Here is a 25,155-nt window from a genome sequence, read left to right as displayed (position 1 = left end):
CTACAGAGTGGTACAGCAGAAATGGAAAAGTATTTTTTAAAGCAAAACAATGTTTATTCTATGAACTCAAGTTAACCTTTTTAAAACATACAGTGAACATCTTACCAACCATCAATTCAAATATAATCCCCAAAGATACAACACTAAGTAATCCTTAAGCTGTCCTTTTAACATCCATAAGACTGAAAAAAATTACTTTTAACAGAAGCACATCAGGTTAAAGTCACTACTGAGAGCAGTTATTAGTTTTAAATCACCAAAGGATCGATTTACAGTCTTTAGATTACAGAGAGAGAGACTAATACCCCTTCTGGCTGTGACTGCAGCTATCCAGCTCTGAAAACGAAACTAAAACACACCCTGCAGCAAACAGCCTAAAACCAAAGTAAAAAGCTGACAGACAGCCCAGGTCCACCCACACTCTGACATCATTGATAAACATCCATTTCTTAAAGGTACATTTCTGAAACACCCATTTCTTAAAGGTACTCTCACATGACAGTGTGAAACTATGGTTGTTGCAGATGGGAGCTTAGTCCGACATTTTGGTCAGGCCAAATTGCTGCCATAGTTAGTTCCAGGACTGGAGGGTGGCTATCACCACCGGGATGCTGGAGTGTTTTTTGGGTGGGGATGAGAGTGCCGCCATGGCGAGGGCCTGGAGGGAGGTCCTCTTGTAGGAGGCGTTTCTGCACGCACCCACATGGCTTCTGGCTCCATGATCCATCCCCTTATTCGCTCGGCTGTCACCGCCCAGTGGTAGAATTGTAGATTTGGAAGGGTTCGCCCTGTTTTTGCAGGACCTTCTTTGGGATCCTAGCATTCTTCACCCCCATACGAACGTCATGATTAATTTGTCTAGTGCTTTGAAAAGGCCTTGGGGATGTAGATCGGGATAGATCTAAGTAAGAATAGGTACCTGGGCAGCACGGTCATTTTTGACTGGATTCTCCCTGTGAGGGAGAGTGGGAGTACGTTCCATCGTTGCAGGTCGTTTTTTTACTTCCTCTGTAAGACTGGTGAGGTTCCATTTGTAGATCTCTTTCCAGTCATGGGCTATTTGGATCCCCAGGTAGCGGAATTTGTGTTGGGCTTGTTTAAAAGGCAGTCCCATTAGTGCTGCCCCCCTCCCCTACTTGTGGGTGTACCAGGAAGATTTCTCTTTAGCTCATGTTGAGTTTGTAGCCCGAGAAGGCGCCAAACTCTTTCAGGAGCGCGATGATTCCATCCATGCTCCTTTGTGGGTCCGAAATGTAGAGGAGCAGGTCATCTGCATAGAGTGAGACTCTGTGCTCTCTGCCACCCCTTCGGATCCCCCTCCAGCTTTTTGCTGCTCTGAGAGCAATTGCTCATGGCTCCATCGCTAGAGCGAACAGCATGGACAATGGGCATCCTTGTCTGGTGCCCCTGTGCAGCTGGAAGTATCAGGAGTTGGTGTTGTTGGTCCGTACGCTCGCGATGGGAGCGTTGTATAGGAGCACATCCACTACAGGCACATCCACTACAGATATTTCTATGAACACTGTTATAACCTGCCTGCTTACCATTGGCTGGGGACTAATGACAATCCCACAATCCTGTGAGAGTATGAGCTTCCCCAATGAGGGGGGCAGAGAAATCATTGGCAGACTCCCTGTATAAATAAAGCTGGCCAGTTTGGAACCAGCAGGAAGGAGTGAGCAGCAAGCGAAGTTGCTGCTGCTGTTGTATGTATATGTTATTGTAAATAAATGTTATTTCTTTGTATCCTTGAAACTCGTGCTGGATTCTTCGTGGCCCTCGCAAAACTGGCGACGAGGGTTAAAATGAATAGCTGTCTACACTGCTGAAGCCACCTCCCTGGATTTTTGTTGGATACAGGTTGGAAGTTGTTTTCTATTATACCATGCCTCTGTACGGACGTTTGGATGTTTTTGATGCTGCGCTGGAAAGCTGGAACCAGTATGCACAACGGATGCGTTACTATTTCCGGTCAAACAATATCACCGAAAATGAGCGCCAGGTGGTCATATTGCTCACCGCCTGCGGCCCGCATACGTTTGGGGTGATTAGGAGCCTTACGTACCCAGCTGCGCCGGACACCAAAACTTTTGATGAACTTGTGAATTTAGTGGGGCAGCATTTTAACCCAACCCCATCCATGATAGTCCAACGTTACCGGTTTAGCACCGTTGAGAGAACCCCAGGAGAATCCCTTGCCGACTTTCTATCCAGGCTACGCAGGATTGCAGAGTACTGTGACTATGGTGAGACCTTGTCAGAAATATTACGCGACCGTTTGGTTTGCGGTATTAACAATGCGGCCACCCAGAGAAAGTTGTTAGCTCCGCCAACATTGACTTTTCAACAGGCCATTCAAATAGTATTGTCCCGAGAGAGCGCAGAACGAGGAGTGCAGGAGCTACAGGGAATGGAAGTGCATGCTTTGGGGCGCAACCCCTTCCGTCCGATAACGTCCCCCCCGCACTTCTGCGGTACCTTGGGTGAGACGACGTTCGGGTCGACACCAGTGGCTGTCGTACATTCCTCCCCGAAGGGAGCCTTCTCCAGAACCAATGGATGAGGAGCCATGTCCGTGTCAGACTTGTAGGCACCGACCCCGTCGCGGACGCCGGTCCTGGGGGCGCCAGAGGCGCTGTCGTTCCGAACGAAACAGGGACCAGCCCAGGGGCAGTACCTTCCATGTGGATGAACCTGCGGCGACTACTCCTGAGGACGTGGAGACGGAGGATGACTGCCTGCAGCTGCATTGTGTGGCAGCTCCCCGTGTGGCCCCTGTGACAGTACGGGTCAATGGTCACCCGCTTCAGAAGGAGTTGGACACTGGTGCAGCGGTCTCCGTGATCGCCAAGAGGACATTCGACCGCATCAAGCAGGGTATACAGACCCTTACATTAACCGACACACAGGCCAGGTTGGCCACCTACATGGGGGAACAATTGGACATTGCAGGAACTACGATGACCCCTGTTGTTTATGGACTCCAGGAGGGGCGTTTCCTACTTATCGTGGGAACTTACCATGGGCCCAGTCTGTTGGGTCGGGACTGGTTGCGCCATTTGCGCTTGCAGTGGCAGCACATCCTCCAAACATTTTCTGGAGGGTTGACTGAGGTGCTAGGACGATACCCAGATGTATTGCAGCCCGGTTTGGGGAAAATAAAAGAGGCCGTAGCCCGTATCCAAGTGGAACCAGGAGCCACGCTATTTCTGGGCGCGCCCGGTGCCTTACGCCTTGCTCGAGAAGGTAGAAGGGGAGCTCACTCATTTGGAAACTTTGGGTATTATCAGGCTCGTCCGTTTCGCTGACTGGGCAGCACCAATTGCACCTGTAATGAAGCCAGATGCCACAGTTCGCTTGTGCAGCGACTATAAACTTACAGTGAATACGGCTTCCCGACTCGACCGATATCCAATGCTTCGCATAGAGGATCTCTACGCAAAGCTTGCAGGTGGACTCTCGTTCACAAAATTAGACATGAGTCATGCCTACCTACAGTTGGAGCTGGACCCTGACTCCCGACCATATGTAACGATTAATATACACCGGGGCCTGTATGAATATACACGTTTGCCCTTTGGAGTATCCTCTGCCTGCACTATTTTTCAACGCGTTATGGAGGGCATTTTGAGAGGTTTACCGTGTGTCGCTGTCTACTTAGATGACATTTTGATCACAGGGACGTCGGAGCAGGAACATTTGGAAAATCTGGAGGCTGTCCTTAGACGTTTTTCGGAGGCTGGAGTCCGTTTACGTCGCACAAAGTGTGTCTTTCAGGTGAAGGAAGTAGTCTACCTGGGTTATCGGGTGGACCGCAAAGGTTTGCACTCTGTCGCCGAGAAGTTGCGCACGATTCAACAGGACTGTCGCAACGCGACTGACACTTCGCATCTTCGTTCTTTTCTCGGCCTCGGAAACTATTACGGGACGTTCCTGGAAAGCCTTTGATTGTCACATGTACGCGCAGATCGAGAAGGAGGGCCTTGCAGTGGTCTTTGCGGTGAAACGTTTCCACCAGTACGTGTATGGCCGCCACTTCACTATCGTGACTGATCATAAGCTTCTGCTGGGACTTTTCAGAGAGGATAAGCCAATACCGCCCATTGCTTCCGCACGGACCCAGCGCTGGGCTTTGTTGCTCGCTGCATACGAGTATTCTCTGGAGCACAAACCAGGAAGGCAGATAGCGAATGCCGATGCACTGAGCCTATTGCCTTTATCGACCGACCCCATGTCGACCCCCACGACTGATGAGGTGGTTGCAACCCTAAATTTTATGGACACCTTGCCTGTCACGGCATCACAGATCCGTGAATGGACCCAGACGGAGCCAGTCCTGTCAAAGGTTCGACATATAGTCCTGTATGGTGGGCAGCATAGACAGCTCCCAGGCGAATTGCGGGCATTTTCCTCCAAGCTATCAGAATTCAGCGTGGAAGACGGCATCCTCTTGTGGGGGACGCGTGTGATTGTCCCGGAAAAAGGACAGGAGCTGATATTAAGAGACTTGCACAATGGGCATCCAGGTGTGATCAAAATGAAAATGTTGGCCCGGAGTTATGTTTGGTGGCCAGGCCTCGACGCCGACATTGAGAAGGTGGCCCAAAACTGCTCCATTTGTCAGGAGCATCAGAAGCTTCCCCCTACATCACTGGGAATGGCCAGGGCGGCTTGCATGCGGATTTCGCCGGCCCTTTTCAAGGATCCATGTTCCTTTTATTAATCGACGCCCAGTCTAAATGGCTAGAGGTGCATAAGATGCTAGGCACAACGTCCTGCGCAACAATTGTCTTTTAGTACACATGGCCTCCCCGAGGTGCTGGTCACGGATAACGGCACTCCATGCACCAGTGAGGAGTTTGCGAGGTTCATGAAGACGAACGGCATACGCCATATCCACAAACGGGCCCTATATTTTACCAGGTGCAAGCCCAGGGTCGTCTCCAGCGCAAACATGTAGACCACGTTCGGTCCAGAAGACTTTCCCTTCCAAAGATTCCCCGCCCCCGGAGCTCATTTCTACAGCCGCAGAGACCAGAGACAATGGAAGCTGTGAGAGTCCTCACAATCTTCCTCTGGTGCCTCACTCAAAGCCTGCGCAGGTCGTTACAGAACCGCGCGGAGATAGAGACGCCGAGATGACAGAGGCAGCAGACTCTGACTCCGAGGTGGAGACACCGGGCGCATCAGAGGGGGAATCCTCGGGCCCACGGGCCGTGGATGTACAACCGTTACGCCGTTCATCACGGAAACGCCTGTCTCCGTCTCATTATACGCCGCCCGATCCAGCGCCTCGTGCAAATTGTGTCCAGCCTGCGGCAAAACGAGTCCGACGCCCTCCTTCACCAGGGTCTTCGGTGGATTCCTTGGACTTTGCGGGGGGAGGGATGTTACAACCTGCCTGCTTACCATTGGCTGGAGACTAATGACAATCCCACAATCCTGTGGTAGTATGAGCTTCCCCAATGTGGGGGGCGGAAAAATCATTCGCAGACTCCCTATATAAATAAAGCTGGCCAGTTTGGAACCAGCAGGAACGTGAAGCAGCAAGCGAGGTTGCTGCTGTTGTGTATATATATGTTATTTATTTCTTTGTATCCTTGAAACTTGTGCTGGATTCTTCGTGGCCCTCACAAAAAATACGCATTTCTTAAAGGTACTCCCACATGACACCCCCCCCCCCCCCCCAAGAAAAAAAAAATCAACTTCAAGATGGTTTCATTTTTCACCTTTTCACTTTCCTTTGAGAAATAAGAACAATGAATATACGTTTTTTTTTTAGCAAACACGCAAACAATAATATAGTCCATTTTTGTTCTTCTACCTCCAACTGGAATCCTTCTCGATTGACAGTCTCTCTGAACAAGAAGGTCTCTGCACGATCCATCCATTTCTCTACGCCTCGGCATCTCTCTTTAAAGTCAGATACTGTAGTTCAATCTGATCAGAGTCCTTTGTAATTCTCCAACACAGGAGCATTGGTTATCACAGCTTTCAGGCAGTCAAATACCAGTTCAAACTTCGCTGTCCGCTGAAATTGTCAACGTTTCTTTAGCAAGTCCGTCAGTGGAACAACCACCCTGCAAATATTTGGCACAAATGTTCGATCAAATCCACTCATGCCAAGAAATCGCGTTATTTCCCTTCGTCTCGAGGGCATTGGAAACTCTTCAATAACTTTTGTTTTCACATCCCGTGTGACTTGTGGATTTGACTTTCAGGTCAGTTTGTTTTTCCTCTGGAAGGTAACTCTACAATTTAACCCAATTATTAAGAACAGTATTGAGGAGGTGGGGAGGCTGCAGAAAGATTTAGACAGTTTAGGAGAGTGGTCCAAGAAATGGCTGATGAAATTCAATGTGGGCAAGTGCGAGGTCTTGCACTTTGGAAAAAAGAATAGAGGCATGGACTATTTTCTAAACGGTGACGAAATTCATAATGCTGAAGTGCAAAGGGACTTGGGAATCCTAATCCAGGATTCTCTAAAGGTAAACTTGCAGGTTGAGTCCGTAATTAAGAAAGCAAATGCAATGTTGTCATTTATCTCAAGAGGCTTGGAATATAAAAGCAGGGATGTACTTCTGAAGCTTTATAAAGCATTAGTTAGGCCCCATTTAGAATACTGTGAGCAATTTTGGGCCCCACACCTCAGGAAGGACATACTGGCACTGGAGCGGGTCCAGCGGAGATTCACACGGATGATCCCAGGAATGGTAGGCCTAACATACGATGAATGTCTGAGGATCCTGGGATTATATTCATTGGAGTTTAGGAGGTTGAGGGGAGATCTAATAGAAACTTACAAGATAATGAATGGCTTAGATAGGGTGGACGTAGGGAAGTTGTTTCCATTAGCAGGGGAGACTAGGACCCGGGGGCACAGCCTTAGAATAAAAGGGAGTCACTTTAGAACAGAGGTGAGGAGAAATTTCTTCAGCCAGAGAGTGGTGGGTCTGTGGAATTCATTGCCACAGAGGGCGGTGGAGGCCGGGACGTTGAGTGTCTTTAAGACAGAAGTTGATAAATTCTTGATTTCTCGAGGAATTAAGGGCTATGGAGAGAGAGCGGGTAAATGGAGTTGAAATCAGCCATGATTGAATGGTGGAGTGGACTGGATGGGCCGAATGGCCTTACTTCCGCTCCTATGTCTTATGGTCTTAACATCCTCCTTATTCAATTTAATTTGAGGAATGTCAAATTCAGAGTCATCTGGATTTGGTTCTTCACTTTGAGCTAGAATTATTAATACCTCTTCCTTTTGCTTTCCTTCCCTTTCAAAATACCTTTTAAGCATATTCACATGACACACTCGGTAGGTTTTCCTTCTATCTGGTGTTCTTACCACATAATTCGCCTCACTTAATTTCCTTTCAATCTGATATGGTCCACAAAACCTTGCTTTTAAAAGTTCACCTACCACTGGTAACAATACTGAAACTTTATCTCCACTGGTAAAACTACAAATTTTGGATTTCTTGTCCGCTACCCATTTCATCACATTTTGTGCAACTTTTAAATGCTGTCTAGCCAATTCACCTGCTCTATTTAATCGTTCCCTAAAATATGACATGTAATCCAATAATGTAAGTTCTGATTTCTCACTCACCAATTTTTCATCAATCAATTTAAGTGCTCATGACCAAAAATTAGTTCAAAAGGACTGAATTTGGTTGACTCATTAGGTGCATCCCTAATTGCAAACAGTACGAATGGAATTCCTTTATCCCAATCCTCTGGATAATCGTGACAATAAGCCCTCAACATTGTCTTTAATGTCTGATGCCACCTTTCTAATGCTTCCTGCGATTCTGGATGGTACGCAGTTGATTTAAATTGTGTTATTCCTAAGCTATCCATAACTTCTTTGAATAACCTTGAGGTAAAATTTGATCCTTGATCTGATTGTATTTCTGTGGGTAGTCCATATCTAGTAAAGAATTTAAGTAACTCCTCCACAATCCTTTTAGCTGTAATATTATGTACTGAAATTGCCTCTGGAAACCTAATAGACACATCCATTATTGTTTAAAGATATTGATTCCGACTTCCGATCGTGGCCATGGAGGAGTAGTTTGCACATTTGATAGCTTCCACCTTCCACCTTTTCCCCCCATTTTTTCCCGGATTTTATTGGTTAAATCGGTGAAGAGTGAGACAGAGGAGAAATCCCCCTCCAGTGTATGGAGAATTGGACCAGAAGTGGCCGTGTGAGAAGACAAACTTCTGCAAGGAAGCAGGGGGGTGGGGGGAAGCCCCCTGGCCAGGCTGATTACATGGAACGTTAGAGGGCTGAATGGGCCAGTCAAGAGGGCTTGCGCATTTGAGGGGGCTGAAGGCGTGGCAATTCTACAAGAGCCACACGTAAAGGCTATAGACCAGACTAGATTGAGAAAGGAATGGGTTGGCCAAGTATGAACATACATGCTCTGAATTGGGACGATGTGGAATTTATGAGGTGGGTGTTGTGGAATTTATGAGGTGGGTGTTATGTAAGGTCCCAGACTTAGAGTCACATAACGTGATCATGGGGGGAGATTTCAATACAGTTATTGATCAGGAATTGGACCGGTTAACACCCAGGACAGGGAGGGTGCTAGCCGCGACAAAGGAATTGAAGGGGTTTATGGAACAGATGGGGGGGCGGGGGGGGAGTAGACCCATGGAGGTTTGCACGGCGAAGTGCGAAGGAGTTTTCCTTTCTCTCCCATGTGCACAATGTGTACTCTCGCATCAACATTTTTGTTCTGAGCAGGGCTCTAATACCGGGGGTGGTGGATACTGAGTACGTGGCAATCGCAGTGGTGGATCATGCGTCACATTGGGTGGATCTACGGGTTAGTGTGCAGAGAGGGCAACGCCCGCTGTGGAGACTGGATGTGGTGTTGGTAGCCGACGAAGCGATCTGTGCCAGGTGAACAAGTCCATTGAAATCTACCTGGAAACAAATGATACGGGGGAGGTCTCTGCAGCAACGGTTTGGGAAGCTTTGAAGGCAGTGGTCAGAGGGGAATTCATCTGTTTAAGGACTTTTACAGCAAATTATATCAGTCGGAGCCCCCGGCTGGGGTGGAGGGGATCAGGCAGTTTTGGGGTTAGTTGAGGTTCCCGAGGGTGGATGAGGATCTGGTGGAAGGGCTGGGAGCCCCAATTGAAATAGTTGAGTGGCTGGAGGGCATGCAGTCGGGCAAGGCCCCAGGGCCGCACGGCTACCCGGTGGATATCTACAAGAAGTTTTCAGAGATATTGAGCCCGCTGCTGGTGAGGACATTTAATGAAGCAAGAGAGAAGGGAGTCCTTCCCCCAACAATGTCGCAGGCCTCGATTTCATTGATCCTGAAACGGGAGAAGGATCCGGAGCAATGTGGGTCATACAAGGCCAATTTCTCTACTGAATGTGGATGCCAAACTGCTGGCTAGGATACTGGCCACAAGGATAGAAGATTGTGTCCCAGGGGTGATAGGGGAAGACCAGACGGGATTTGTAAAGGGCAGGCAACTCAAGGCCAATGTTCAAAGGCAATCCAGGTAAGACGGCAGGAGAAGAGACTGGGAGAGCTGCCGTTTAGAATGGTAGGACGGAGCTTTCGATATCTGGGAATCCAGGTGGCCCGGGAATGGGAGGCACTGCACAAGTTAATCCTATCCCGGCTAGTAGAACAAATGAAAGAGGACTTTAAGAGATGGGACATGCTCCCGCTATCACTGGCGGGGAGGGTACAGACTGTGAAAATGACGGTCCTCCCCAGATTTCTTCATCCCGAGGGCTTTTTTCAAGCGGGCGAATAAGGTTTTCGGGCTTTATGTGGGCGGGTAAAACCCCGCGAGTGAAGAAAGTGTTGCTGGAGCGTAGTCGGGGGGAGGGTGGGTTGGTGCTGCCAAACCTTTTGTAATTACTACCTGGGGGCTAATATAGCCATGATTAGAAAGTGGATAGTGGGGGAGGGGTCGGTGTGGGAGCGGTTGGAGGCGGCGTCATGTAAAGCCACAAGTTTGGGAGCATTGATGACCGCACCTCTTCCGTTTTCGCCGGCCCGATTCGCCACAAGTCCGGTGGTGTGGCGGCTCTGATAATCTGGGGGCAGTGGAGGAGACATAAGAGAATGGAGGGAGCAAAGGTTTGGACCCCAATTTATAATCATCATCGGTTTGTACCGGGTAGGCTGGATGGTGGGTTTCGGAGATGGCAAAGGGCAGGAATTAGGAGGATGGGGGACCTATTTGTAGATGGGAGCTTGAAAGCCTTGGAGGATAAATTTGAATTGCCAGGAGGGAATGGGTTTAGGTATTTGCAGGTGGGAGACTTCTTAAGAAGGCAGGTTCCGGCCTTCCCGCTGCTGCCGCCACGGGGGATACAGGACTGAGTAGTCTCCAGTACCTGGGTGGGAGAGGGAAGGTATCAGGTATTTACTAGGAACTTTTGGATGCGGAGGAAACTCCAGTGGAGGAGCTTAAGGGCAAGTAGGAAGCCGAGCTCGGAGGGAAGATAGAGGCGGGTCTGTGGATGGATGCCCTAAGCAGGGCTTACACATCCTCATCATGTGCCAGGCTTAGCCTGATACAGTTCAAGATAGTCCACCGGGCACACATGACGGTGGCCCGGATGAGCAAGTTTTTTGGTGTAGAGCAATCAATTAGGAAACTTGTAAAAAGTTCCTCAAATGCTGGAATGGGCATTAAGGGTGCTGGTTTTATTACTGCTTGAGGTTTCCCTATCACTTGACATGTGTGACATGATCGACAAAATTTAACTACATCTTTATGTAGTCCAGGCCAATAAAAATGTTTTTGTATTTTAGCTTGAGTTTTCCTTACTCCCAAATGACCTCCCACTGGTACGTCATGTGCAACTCGCAACACCTCCTTTCTATACCCTACCGGCAATACCACTTGATGAATTTCTGTCCACTTTTCATCCGCCTGCATATGTAAAGGTCTCCAATTCTTCATCAAGATGTAATTTTTATGGTAATAACACTCCGGTATACACTCAGATTCCTCTTCTGTGTGTGCTTTCTGATGCAACCGTTTTATTTCTATATCTTTCTGTTGTAACTCCGTCAATTTTCCTGAACTAAAAATATCTGCCTCATCCTCCACCTGTTCTTGTTCTTTTTCAACCACCTGATCAAAAATCATTTCTGATAATTGCACTTCAACTTTATCTTCACTCTTTGATTTGTTCTCTTGTCTTAACCTGTGACTTTGCGACCTTGTTGCTACACAATCCGGAAAAATGCCAAGATACTCGCCCTTCAACACTTCAGTCGTCTGATTTTCCACTGGCTTATCAACCACAGTAGGCATCACTCCCACCTGCGATCCAGTTATATCATTACCCAAGATAAACTGTATCCCTGGACAAGATAGTTTCTCTATTACTCCTACAACCACTTCACCACTCTTCACTGGACTTTCCACCCTTACCTTATATAATGGAACACTACTCTTCTCACCCTGAATTCCACATATTACCACCTTTTCTGGCAACATTCTTCCCAAACTACATAACTCCTCATCCTTACCATTAACGATTGACTAGCTTCCGTATCTTTTAAAATTGTGCATTCTTTACCTGCTCCTTCTGGTACACATGAGTAAACTTTACCCACACAAGTAAATTCTTTAAAGCCATTTGGCACGTTCTTATCAATCTCCTCTTGATCAGGCTGTACAACCTTCTGCAACTCCTTCGCTTCACTTGGGCTTTTCTTTGCCACTTTAACAAACCCCACTGTCTTATCCTGTTTTACCACATCAGCCTTCCCAGTGCTTTTCTTCAACCACCAACATTGTGACTTTATATGGCCTAGTTTATGACCGGGAAAACATTTGAAACTTTTCATGTCTCTTCCAGCCTCCTGGATTTCCTTTTTAGTCTGAGGTACACTCTCATTATCTCCCATCAGATCTCCTTTACCTTTACCACTTGAGTATTTATCATGTCCCCAGTTTCTATCCTTCACAGGCTGAAACTGATGTCGGAAACCAAACTTTGATTTATGAACTAATTCAGAATCATCTGCCATTTCTGCTGCTAACCTCACAGTTTTAACCCTCTGCCCTTCCACATGAGTTCTCACTACATCAGGAATTGAATTTTTAAACTTCTCCAAAAGTATAATTTCTCTGAGAGCTTCATACGTTTGGTCTATTTTCAAAGCCCTTATCTACCCATCAAAATTACTCTGTTGATCCTATCAAACTCCATGTATGTTTGACCAAATCCTTTCCACAAATTTCTAAACCTTTGTCTGTTGGCTTCAGGCACTAGTTCGTTTGCACCCAAGATGGATTTTTTCACCTCCTCATGCGACCCAGATACCTTCTCCGGTAGTGATGCAAACACTTCACTAGCCCTACCTACCAGTTTTGTTTGAATCAGTAATACCCACATGATCTATGGCCATTTCATTTGTTTAGCTACCTTATCAAATGAAATGAAAAAAGCTTCCAGCTCCTTCTCGTCAAACCTTGGCAATGCTCAGACATATTTAAATATCTCTCCACCAAGCCTTCGACTATGATGCTCTTTCTCACTATCCTTATCACTATCATCCAACTGTACGTTGTTAGACGTTTTAGTTGCTGAGAAATGAAGAGTCTAAAGTTCTTATTCCTTTTCACCAAACACCATTTATTTCACTTCCACAGCCTCTGCACAAAACTCTTAACAACACATCACCTCACAGAGGCCACCTGAAGCCCCATTACATATCAGTGTCAATTAATGGATATTTAACATAAATGAGACAACTAATGGCAATGTCTCTTAACCCATTACTTAACAGTCTCCCCTTGGAGAAAAAAAATAATTAGGTGAAAACAAAATTTCAAGAAACTCAACAACACACACATGATTTCACCCCTTTTTTTTTGTTTGGACGAGAAAGAAAAAAAAACAATCACAGAAACAAGCGCCCTTCATTAACAATATCCAAAAGTTTCTGTGAACTCGCCCCTCTTTTCGTAAAACAGTCTGACAGTTGATAGCTCTTGTCGACCCATTTAATTTTTGTTATTTCCCCTCTCTCCAACATCTGCTTCAAACTTGCGATGTCTACCCGTAACCTCTTTTCATTGACACTTTTTGTAGAGTGCACCTTTTCCCACAGGGATTTATTGTCAATGTGACAGTCAATAGGTATATTACCCAAATCCCCTAATCCCAAAATTTCTGTCAATATCATACTTATATAAAAGGCCATATCCACCGCCTCTACAAGGCTTAACGTCTCAGCAGCCAAAGTGCTTTTTACCACTCTCCTTATTTTCTTTGTTTCCCACACAAGCGGGCAACATTTACCATTGTTCCCCAAAAGGAAAATTATAAAACCTCCTGCGCTTGAAACCCTATCACATAAATTTGCGTAGGACGCATCACTATAAACTATGAGTTTCAAGTGCTTAAGATCACCTAAAACTGGGAACTTCAAAACACACTCCTGCATTTTTAGTTTGGCCAAAGCTTTATTTGCTCTTATTATGTCTTCCACTTTGGGATCATTCATTATTGTACTCGACTCTAAGACATCAAAACTCACATCCGGTCTAGTCTGTCTACCTAACCAGTTCAGTTGCCCAATTAAACTTCGCAGTTGCTCTTTTTCTATCTTGGAAACCATTGCGTCTTTTTGTGAAACTCGGCCACGACTAATTGCTACTGGGGTGATGCTTTCCAAATAAGATTGCTGACATAAAGTTGCCCCTAACTTAGTCTGTCCAATTTCCAGTCCAATATATTTAAATGCACCGGAAGCCTGACTTCCAACCCTGAATTCTTTCCTCAAACCAGCTTCAAAATCACTAGTCCCATCCCACAAAAAGTCATCGACATGCATCATAAAAATGCCAGAAAGATTTCCTTTATAGTACCAGTAAAACATTGCAAGATCTGCTTTCAACTGGCAACAGCCTAACTTTAACAAAACTGACCTTACCGAAAAATACCAGACTCTAGATGCATCATTTAATCCATATACACATTTGTTCAACTTCCAGAGTACCCTTTCTGCGTTAGCTGCTTCTTTAGGAGGACGGAGAAAAATGTCTCTCTGGAGCTGATGCCCCTGCAAAAAGGCAGCTTTTATATCTATAAATTTGCATTCCCATGCTTTTGTGGCGAATAAAGCCAAGAAGATCTTTAAAATAACCTTTCCTGCTGTAGGTGAATCTACCCTTAAATCCTGATCTTCTATGTTTTCTTCAAATCCCCTTGCCACAAGCCTGGCCTTTGCCTTATAAGTTCCATCCGGAAGAACCTTTTCCGTGCAAATCCATCTGTGGGATAGAGCTCTTTGTCCCCTATCTTGTACTTCCGTGTGTACCCCAAATTCACTCCAATTCTTGCTGTTTAGCTTCTTTAATAACTTTTTCATCTAATTTATTTGAAGCCACCAAAATCTCACGTGCATGTGGGCTTCTACTCCTATTAGTATGCGTAGTCTTACTCATGTTCCGAGATCTTGACAAACTATGTCCCCTCTCCCGCCTGGTATCTCGTTCTGTACTGCTACTGCGTGATCTTTCCCTTCTGCTGTGGGATGTCCTTTCAATAGTTCTCGACCTTTTCCTGCGGACCTGTTCACTATCCGATGTACTATCTGAACTGGCACTGCGTTTCTGTGTCCTCCATTTTTGAACTTCGTTTTCCCAATCCATTGTCTTGACTCCTTCCCCTGAATGCTGTACATTCAACCAATGTTTATACTTTCCAGTGGCCTTCCCTGCCCTGCTCTACGAATAACAGTTGCATCCTTCCATTGACTAGACCCTTCAGGCAAGTATGTCACTCTTGTACCAACTTTTGGCAGTTGCCCTTTCGGAAAAATGGCCTCTTCTAATTCACCAGAAGTGTTGTGTTCCTCCACAGAAACCCTGTCTATATCAGTTAATTGGTCCTCATAGTTCTGAATCACATGCGTACCAGATGACTCTGGTTCCTCGTCATGTCTGTCTGCTCTGTCTAAATTTGAAAATTTGTAATCTGTACCCATTATCCTTGATGAATGGACCCTAACAGTTTGATTACCATGTTGCAAAATAATTGTTTTGCCATCTATGCCTATGATCTTCCCAACTATGCCTCTGATCTTCCCTGGGCCTTTCCATTCATTAGAATTGTCTCTCTTACAGTATACCATGTCTCCTTGCTGAAAAACGGCATCTGATGGTCGTACGTTATGTCTTAAAGCTCTGCGAATTCTTTCAGAGACGTCTGCTTCCAAAAAAGCTTTTCTACTGCTATGTAATGCATTTAAATGTTCAGCAAAACCAGAGCTAATTGTAGTCCCCTCCCAAGCTGGAGGCTGGTCATCCAAAATGGATGGAATTTTTGGATTTCTACCAAACACTAATTGATAAGGACTATAGCCCCCAACCATCTGCAATGAATTCTTTGCATGTACTGCCCATGCTAAAGCTGAATTTAGCCTGCAATTTGGTCGATCTGCCAAAATTTTCCGAAGCATGTCACCGATGACAGCATGATTTCTTTCACAGACACCATTACTAAATGGGCTTTCTGCAGCCGTATTCATAACTCTGATATTCATGTTTTCACACATATTCCTAAACTCATCATTAGTAAATTCCCTCCCATTGTCCATAAGGAATTTTGCCGGTGGACCCATTCCTGTCCCTATCCATTTTTCCACGATTTGATCCAGAATTACTCTTTTCTTTACTTTGTACAATCGTGGCTTGACTAAATCTGGTTGCTAAATCGACAAAATGCAAAATAAATATATTATTTGCTTTATCCCAGATCTTAAGGTCCTTGGCCACAATGTCGTTAAAATCCCTGGCCAAAGGTAGGGTTACTATCGGTCGTGCTGGTGTCCTTCTGTACTTCCTACAAACTTCACAGCGGTCACTAACCTGTTCTATCAGTTTAGTATAGTCGTCATCCCTTACCCCTGCATCCTTTAATACATTTTTCAGCCTCCGAGGAGACGGATGTGCAAATTGCCTATGCAGTTTTAATACCACAAGCTTTTTATCAGCTAAAGTCCCATTTTCAACAGCCATTAACACATCCTTAGCCACTCTACTTGAAAAATTATTTGTCAGTAATGGAATACAATAGTGTCCCAACTGTGTAAATTGTAAGTCCACAGTCTTTCCAAAAACTGTTGCCTTATCCTGTTCCATATCCAGTTTCATGTGTGCTTTCTTCACCGATGGTCTGCTCAGAACCAAAAGTATCTCACTTGATACAACATCCGTGCTGATGAAATGATTCACTCCGGCAATATTGCAAGGGATCACCACTCTTTTCAGCGATTTCAGAGTATTATCATCCCCAAACCTGAAACTTGTGGAACTTTCAAATTCCTTAACCTTGTTACGATTTTCAGCATTCAAAGAGTCCAGGTAACATTTTAACCAGTCAATTCCACATACAGTAGATATGCAGCCACTGTCCAATACAGCACAGTTGAAGGATTCTGCAACCAACACCCTCATTACCGGCGTAAAACTGCTTGTCAATAGGACAATGCCTTTCTGGTCACTATCTTTTTCCTCTTCTGACTCTTCCATGTCATGTGTCGCTTCAAACACTCTATCATAACGAGTTGGACAGTTGAAAGCATAATGGTATTGAGAGTCACATCGAAAACATCGATTTATCATGCCCCGTGCATTTCTGGGGTTCATCTTCCTATTGTAGGTTCTAACTGGGTTTCTGTCTTCATAATTTCCTTGTCTCGGTCTCCGTCTATAGTCTTGAGCCCTGTTCGTAGCCATACGATTTCGCCATCCTGTTACTAGTGTATCTTCCATATTCTGCCTTATAGGCTGTCCTATTTGGGTCATCAGAGCCATCGGAATCAAATGTTTCCCCAGAAACTTTTTTAAAGCTTGTCATCTGTTCGAATAAGATACCCTTATCCGTACACTGAACTCCTGTCAAAACCAGGAGCCTATCCATGTTGCTCACTCTAGCACAGTCAAGTAATTTAAAGGCCAACACAGACTGTGGAAATTACAGATTGTGTTTCTGCAGCCTTTTATGTAGACTGCCAAATTCCATTATATAGTCTTCCATGGAGATGTCCTCCATTTTCCGGAACTTATCAAAATCCGACCATGCTTCATACACACTTAACAAGTCATCTTTCTTATAAATCTTATCCATATAATGTAATAAAATCTCCAGACCTTCTTCTGAGTCTAACTCTTCCAATTCCAGCTCAGAGAGCACTTTTTTTCGGATTTTACTGCCATATGGTAGAGAAAGAGCCAATGCCATACCTTGTTTTCTCTTTCCCAAAGCAGTTACTTTAGTCCACATAACTACTGCACTTCTCCATTGGTCGCACAATTCCCTTTCAGAAAATAAGGGAGGATAGTCATATCCAGCCATCTTTATCCTGGGTTCAGCCATGGATCTTTTATTTTTTTTCCTTCTCACTCACTCCTTCGTTTGATCAGGAAAAGTTGTAACTTTCAAACCTTCACATTTGCACAGCAACTATTATCTGCTACCATTGTTAGACATTTTAGTTGCTGTGAAATGAAGAGTCTAAAGTTCTTGTTCCTTTTCACCAAACACCATTTATTTCACTTCCACAGCCTTTGCCCAAAACTCTTAACAACACACCACCTCACAGAGGCCACCTGAAGCCCCTTTACATATCAGTGTCAATTAATGGATACTTAACATAAATGAGACAACTAATTGCAATGTCTCTTAACCCATTACTTTACATACGTTTCCCTTTACGTCTGCCAATTTTACCTGACTGTCATGTTTCCTGGCCATTTTCTGAAGTTCAAACTCTCTCTCTTTATCTTTGTCCCTCATCTGTATCTCCCTTTCTCTTTCCTTTTGTTCTGCTGGGGCTATTATTTCTATTTTCCTTTCTTCTCTCACTTTTTCCTCTCTATCCATTTCGTATTCAAGCTGCTTTAATTCATTCTCATGTTCCATTTGTTTAATTTGCAACTGAAGTTTTGCTATTTCCAATGAGTCAAACTAGCTCAGGCAACTTTAAATGCTCAGCCACCGCCATAATGACCTCATCTTTTCACATTTTGTTCGGTAATGTTAACTGCAATGTTTTTGCCAACTCTAAAAGTCTGCTTTTAGTCTCTGTCCGTAAGATACTGCGTGTAACCGTCTCCACCCCCAAACACTTCAGAGCGTCTGAAAGAGCCATTGTCCACAACACACTCCCTACTTAAACTGAAAAACCACACCTTAAAAGCAACCACAATATGCTCACCCCTCACTGTCTTTAAGTTCACTAAGCCAATCCAATAGATAGACTTTTATCCCCCTCGAGCCCCCAATTTGTTATGGGCCAGGGTTTAGAGAACCCCAAAGTGTATCACGGAGTTCACCTGACCCACAACTTTGAATAGATTGTGGTTATGGGGAGCACACGGCCCTACCCTGCAGGTGCGATGCAACAGAAATCTACTGCACTTTTAAATTAAAACACTTTATTTATGAAACCAGTTAACACTTTATAAGCCCATAGTAAACACCTGAACAACTCACCAATAAACCCCCCAAAGAAAACAGTACTCTCTACGTAACTCTTAATCTTTCCTTGCAACATCCATAAGACAAAAAGGACCCCCTTTACAGAAATACATCATGTTTAACTTCTCTACTGAGAACAGTTACCACTTTGAAATCACCAAATGAACATTCATAAGCTTGCAGAGATTCATAAACATCTTGCTGTGATTGCAGCTTTTCCAAATCTAAAACAAAACAAAACACACCCTGTAGCAAACAGCCTAAAGAGAAAGTAAAAGCAGACAGACAGGCCAGCTCCACCCACACTCTGACATCACTGATGAACACCCATTTCTTCAAGGTACATCCACTACAGATATTTTTATAAACACCCATTTCTTAAAGGTACTCTCACCTGACACCACGATGCTCCAGTTCTCCAGCTTCCACCCTAAACACATTAAAGAAGCCATCCCCTATGGACAAGCCCTCCGTATACACAGGATCTGCTCAGACGAGGAGGAGCGTAACAGACATTTACAGACGCTGAAAGATGCCCTCGTACAAACGGGAGGTCGATTCCAGAAACATATATATATCTTCTGGTGCTCGACTCATCAATCGACAGTTCCAACGCGCCACAGCAAAAAACCGCACCGACCTCCTCAGAAGACAAACACGGGACACAACCGACAGAGTACCCTTCGTCGTCCAGTACTTTCCCGGAGCGGAGAAACTACAACATCTTCTTCGCAGCCTTCAACACATCATCGATGAAGATGAACATCTTGCCAAGGTCATCCCTTCTCTGTCTGTGCGGAGTCTGTACATCCTCCCCGTGTGTGCGTGGGTTTCCTCCGGGTGCTCCGGTTTCTTCCCACAGTCCAAAGATGTGCAGATTAGGTGGATTGGCCATGATAAATTACCCTTAGTGTCCAAAATTGCCCTTAGTGCTGGGTGGGGTTACTGGGTTGTGGGGATAGGGTGGAGGTGTTGACATTGGATAGGGTGCTCTTTCCAAGAGCCGGTGCAGACTCGATGGGCCGAATGGCCTCCTTCTACACTGTAATTCTATGATCCCCACACCCCTACTACTTGCCTTCAAACAACCGCGCAACCTCAAACAAACCATTGTTTGCAGCAAACTACCCAGCCTTCAGAACAGCGACCACGACACCACACCACCCTTCCATGGCAATCTCTGCAAGACGTGCCAGATCATCGACATGGATACCACCATTACACTTATATTATGAGGAAAGGCTGATGGACTTTGGAGAGAAGAAGGTTAAGAGGAGACTTAATAGAGGCATACAAAATGATCAGGGGGTTGGATAGGGTGGACAGTGAGAGCCTTCTCCCGCGGATGGATATGGCTGGCACGAGGGGACATAACTTTAAACTGAGGGGTAATAGATATAGGACAGAGGTCAGAGGTAGGTTCTTTACGCAAAGAGTAGTGAGGCCGTGGAATGCCCTACCTGCTACAGTAGTGAACTCGCCAACATTGAGAGCGTTTAAAAGTTTATTGGATAAACATATGGATGATAATGGCATAGTGTAGGTTAGATGGCTTTTGTTTCGGTGCAACATCGTGGGCCGAAGGGCCTGTACTGCGCTGTATTGTTCTATGTTCTATGTTCTATGTACACGTGAGAACACCACCCACCAGGTACGTGGTACATACTCGTCCGACTCGGCCAACGTTGTCTACCTCATACGCTGCAGGAAAGGATATCCCGAAGCGTGGTACATTGGCGAGACCATGCAGACGCTGCGACAACGAATGAACGGACATCGTGCGACAATCACCAGGCTGGAATGTTCCCTTCCAGTCGTGGAACACTTCAGCAGTCAAGGGCATTCAGCCTCTGATCTCCGGGTAAGCGTCTTCAGGACGCGCGACAACGCAGAATCGCCGAGCAGAAACTTATAGCCAAGTTCCGCACACATGAGTGCGGCCTCAACCGGGACCTGGGATTCATGTCACATTACATTCATCCCCCACCATCTGGCCTGGGCTTGCGAAATCCTACCAACTGTCCTGGCTTGAGACAATTCACACCTCTTTTTAACCTGGGGTTACCCCTATCTCTGGACCTGTAAACACTTAATTAACTGCAAATGCACGCATTCTAAGCATTGTCTTGCATCTTTGAATTTGGCTGTATATATGTTTCTGGAATCGACCTCTTCATTCACCTGAGGAAGGAGCAGTGCTCCGAAAGCTAGTGTTTGAAACAAATCTGTTGGACTTTAACCTGGTGTTGTAAAACTTCTTACTGTGCTCACCCCAGTCCAACACCAGCATCTCCACATCATTACTTTAGCTGGATAGCTGACTAATTTTTTCTCCTGTAACAAGTGCCTGTTGTCATGTTCAATAAGCTCACGGCTTTTTGTCTTCAGCTTATTCGGATGAGATATTAAAACTGATGCCATTTTTCCCCTTTCATGTGGGAGTGTAGAACAGGGTGATTTACACCCCCAGGGCTGATATCCCTGAGCAAGGCCCCTTGCTGACCTGTCAAGTGCCTGAGTGGAACACCACATACAGGCTTCCCAAAAAGAGGCGACAGAAGGACTCTCGAGCTAGCACCCAAGATCCCGGTTGCCTTCCCAAGATTCCACCCAATTTAATTTGGCACAGATTAAGAATTAGCTCTAGTTTCTTAATTGTCTGTTTCCTCAGTTCCTTGCCAGGCAGTGAATTTCACATAGAAGTAGGAGGTTTGTTTACTGTTTAGAATCATACAATTTACAGTGCAGAAGGAGGCCATTTGGCCCATCAAGTCTGCACCGGCCCGTGGAAAGAGCACCCTACCCAAGCCCACACCTGCACCCTATCCCTGTAGCCCCACCCAAACTTTTTTGGACACGAAGGGCAATTTAGAATGGCTAATCCACCTAACCTGCACATCTTTGGACTGTGGGAGGAAACCGGAGCACCCGGAGAAAACGCATGCAGTCACAGGGAGAACGTGCAGACTACACACAGACAGTGACCCAAGCCGGGAATCGAACCTGGGACCCTGGAGCTGCGAAGCAACTGTGCTAACCACTGTGCTAGCGTGCTGCTCTAGCTATTTCATTGGCATCAAATATTTATTGGGTTCTTCGTATGAGTTTGTGGTTTGACATCTATAAACGTTTTAGAGAAAGGGTGATTTGCCACAGGGTAGTTAATACATTACAGTGAATTACAACACCAGAACAAACAACTTGACCCAACTGCCACTTGTACATATTTTATGCTCCACACTTTAAGATCACAGTTAATTATCTTTACAGCATGTTATTTCTGTTGTGAACAGAAATATAATGAACGTTTCTGGGTCTTCATGTTTTTGCATATTTTGACCATTAAAATACTTTGCCTAGCTTACACTGATAAAAACTGTATCCTTAACAGAAAGCCAGCTCTAAGAAAGTGCGCCTTTCAGGATATGGTGTTGAACTTGCTATAAAAAGTACAGAATACAAAGTGCTGGATGACACTCGGTTTGAAGGTATGTGTTTTATTCTTTCTTCGACATACAGTTTGGGGGGCACGGTAGCACAGTGGTCAGCACAGTTGCTTCACAGCTCCAGGGTCCCAGGTTCGATTCCCAGCTTGGGTCACTGTCTGTGCGGAGTTTGCACTTTCTCCCCGTGTCTGCGTGGGTTTCCTCCGGGTGCTCCGGTTTCCTCCCACAGTCCAAAGATTTGCAGGTTAGGTGGATTGGTCATGCTAAATTGCCCTTTGTGTACAAAAAAGGTTGGTGGGATTGCTGGGTTATGGGGATGGGGTGTAGGTGTGGGCTTCGGTAGCGTGCTCTTTCGAAGGGCCGGTGCAGACTCGATGGGTCAAAATGGGCCTCCTTCTACACTGTACATTCTATGATACAGGCGGATGGGAACCAATTAAGGATGTCAGAGGGAATTGAAGTGGGGACAGAAACAAAAGGCAGTGAGGGGAAAAGTGAAAGGCAGGGAAGCCAAAGTCAAAAATCAAAAAGGCCACAGTACAGAGTACAGAGACTGTGGAGAACTCAGTGAATGGGTCCAGTAAAGCTAAGAGAAATAAAACACAAGATGCACAAAAAATGACCGGGCAGAGAGCCTGGGAAGTCTAGATTAAACTGCATTTATTTCAATGCAAGAGGCGTGACGGGCAAGTCTGATGAACTCAGGGTATAGATAGGTACATGGGACTATTATAGCTATTACTTAAACATTACTAAGGGAGGGGCAGGACTGGCAGCTCAATGTTCCAGGTGTAGCTATCTGGGATGGCCACGTCCCGATTACAAATTGGACACTTGCAAAGAATGCAGGGAAAATTGGACAATACCGAAAAAGCAAGCAGGTGCAAGGTCTGTCTTTTGATTAGAGCCTTCGCTCTCAGACAGGACCGGTACTGCAGAACCATCTAAATACTAATGAGCCATCCCCGGGAACAAAAGGCAACATTTAGGTAAACAATGCATCCTGGCGCCAGAGGAGACTAAAACAAAGCAAACCAACGGCCACCTAGGACACGCCCTGCAACCAGGAAACACACCCCTCTATTGGAGGAAAATCGATAAGGACAATTGGGAAATGGCCCAATTAATTGGGGCCAAGTTCAAGGCCCGCCGAAAAGCGCGCGAAGCCCTTTTGGGGTATATAAAGGACTCCCCAAGAGAGGATCGCCCTATTGGCCTTGGCTCTGAGTGAGTAGAGACCCGCCAAAGCTACACCAGACCAAGTAAGTTCCAAGTCAACGCACGCTACGAGATTGGCGCTCCTAGTTGCTATCCTGTAAACAGCTCAACCCAGCAGCCTCAGAACCGAGCAACGGCCATTGTTCCTCTGACTGAGTGGGCACCCGAAGCTAAGTATAGGCTTTGAGTAATAGTGATAGTTTAGGTTGTAAAATTTTATGCATGAGTAGATTTGACTGTGTAAATAAATGAGCATTGCTTTTGAACTTACTAACTGGTGTATCAAGTCTTTGATCAGCATTCGGTTTTGAACCTTGTGGCGGTGTCGAAAGATACCTGCCGACTCTTGAGCAAACTTAATTAAACAGAGCCAAATTAAGACACAACAGCAAGTTAGCAACATTTACTGGCGACCCAGATGGGACTCGACTTAGAAGTGGCCTAACCACTCCGAGAGAACCCAAATTTGAATTGGAATCCAATTGTAAACAGAAAAACCACAAGCGTAAGAACAATAATGATCAAGCCTCTGAGATTCGGAAGTGTGTTAATGCATGCGTATTAACAGGCATATAAGGTAAACCTGAGAGATTTTGTTGCGTAAAACTGTCGGGCATATAAGGTAAACCTGAGAGATTTTGTTGCGTAAAACTGTCGGGAGTTTTGTCCGCCGGAACTTAGCATAAGTCGTACCCGTGTTTACATCACCACTTTATCACCCCTTGTTCCAAATTCAGTAGAGAACCTAGATAGAGAAAATGGCAATGAAGGCAATGGAACGCCTTATGAACCACCAGGAATTTGAGGTCATAGTGACCAGTAGAGTAGGACAGTGTCCTGTTTGGGAAGATGAGATCAGGAAATATCTCAAAGGGAAAGGATGGCCCCTTTGGAGTGAATTCTGCGGGTCCCGGGAGTATAGGGCATACTTGGTGGGAGAACCTGTCAGAGATCCACAAGAAGAGCTTAGGGAAAGCTCGCAAGCCGATGGCAATCGTGTCCTGTTTGGCACAATTGCGAGGCACAGAGGAGGTCGTTAGGATGCTCCGTAGAGAGATAGAGGAGAGAGAAAGACGTAGTGAGATAGACGTGAGCAAAGTAGAGACGGAGAATAGAGATTTAAAAGAGCAGTTAGCAGCAAAGGACAGAGAGGTGGGTGATGCCAAGTGGGCACACCAGCCTTGTCTCGTGCATTTGAGTAGTTTCCAAACGCAATATGATAAGGCCTACCAAGACACGCAACGTGCGGTCTTGGTAAGACAAGAGACCGAGCAACAAGTTGGTTTTTTGGGGATTTCGGCGGGAGCGGTGCGCAAGGGCCTTCTGGGAGGTAAGTTTTTACTTTAAAAACCCTTACCTTTGCAGGAGCAGGCCTTTGGATTTCAGCGGGAGCGGTGCGCAAGGGCCTTCTGGGAGGTACGTTTTTACTTTAAAAACACTTACCTGGTCCCGTTTCTGTTCTTCTTTTCTGTTTTTTTTTATATAAGGCGGAAACCGGAAGTTCGACTTCTGGGAAGGCCCCCCCCCCCCCCCCCCCCCCGCCCCCCCAACCAATAAATTCTGGTGGAGAGGAAACCCGAGACACTACACGTGTAGTGTCTCCCACCCACCCTCCTCCTCTAACCTAATAATAAGACCCATTGGTGTGAGGTAAGTGTCATATTATTATCATATTTTTTATAAATTTATTTATTAACCAGATCTTGGTTGGAGGTTAGAGGGATGGCAGGGAAGGTAGTGCAATGTTCCTCCTGCAGGAAGTTTGAGGTGAGGGATGCAGTTAGTGTCCCTGCTGATTTTACCTGCAGGAAGTGCAGCCATCTCCAGCTCCTCCAAGACCGAGTTAGGGAACTGGAGCGGGAGTTGGATGAACTTCGGATCATTCGGGAGGCAGAGGGGGTCATAGATAGCAGCTTCAGGGAATTAGTTACACCAAAGATTGGAGATAGATGGGTAACTGTAAGAGGGACTGGGAAGAAGCAGTCAGTGCAGGGATCCCAT

General features: G+C 45.6%; 1 protein-coding gene across 2 annotated transcripts in view; it reads left to right on the top strand.

The window, feature by feature from the left end:
* Nucleotides 1-25,155, top strand: part of LOC140405583 (UDP-glucose:glycoprotein glucosyltransferase 2-like) — a 401,405-nt gene that overhangs the window by 211,817 nt on the left and 164,433 nt on the right. For both annotated transcript variants that reach the window (XM_072494138.1, XM_072494139.1), the window contains exon 7: nucleotides 21,882-21,978. In XM_072494138.1, coding sequence (XP_072350239.1) covers nucleotides 21,882-21,978 — 97 coding nt within the window. The remainder of the gene's footprint in view (nucleotides 1-21,881; nucleotides 21,979-25,155) is intronic.

Source organism: Scyliorhinus torazame, unplaced genomic scaffold, assembly GCF_047496885.1.
Source record: "Scyliorhinus torazame isolate Kashiwa2021f unplaced genomic scaffold, sScyTor2.1 scaffold_107, whole genome shotgun sequence".
NCBI lineage: Eukaryota > Metazoa > Chordata > Chondrichthyes > Carcharhiniformes > Scyliorhinidae > Scyliorhinus > Scyliorhinus torazame.
The sequence above is the reverse complement of the archived record's forward strand: the minus strand, read 5'-3'. Positions and strand labels throughout refer to the sequence as shown.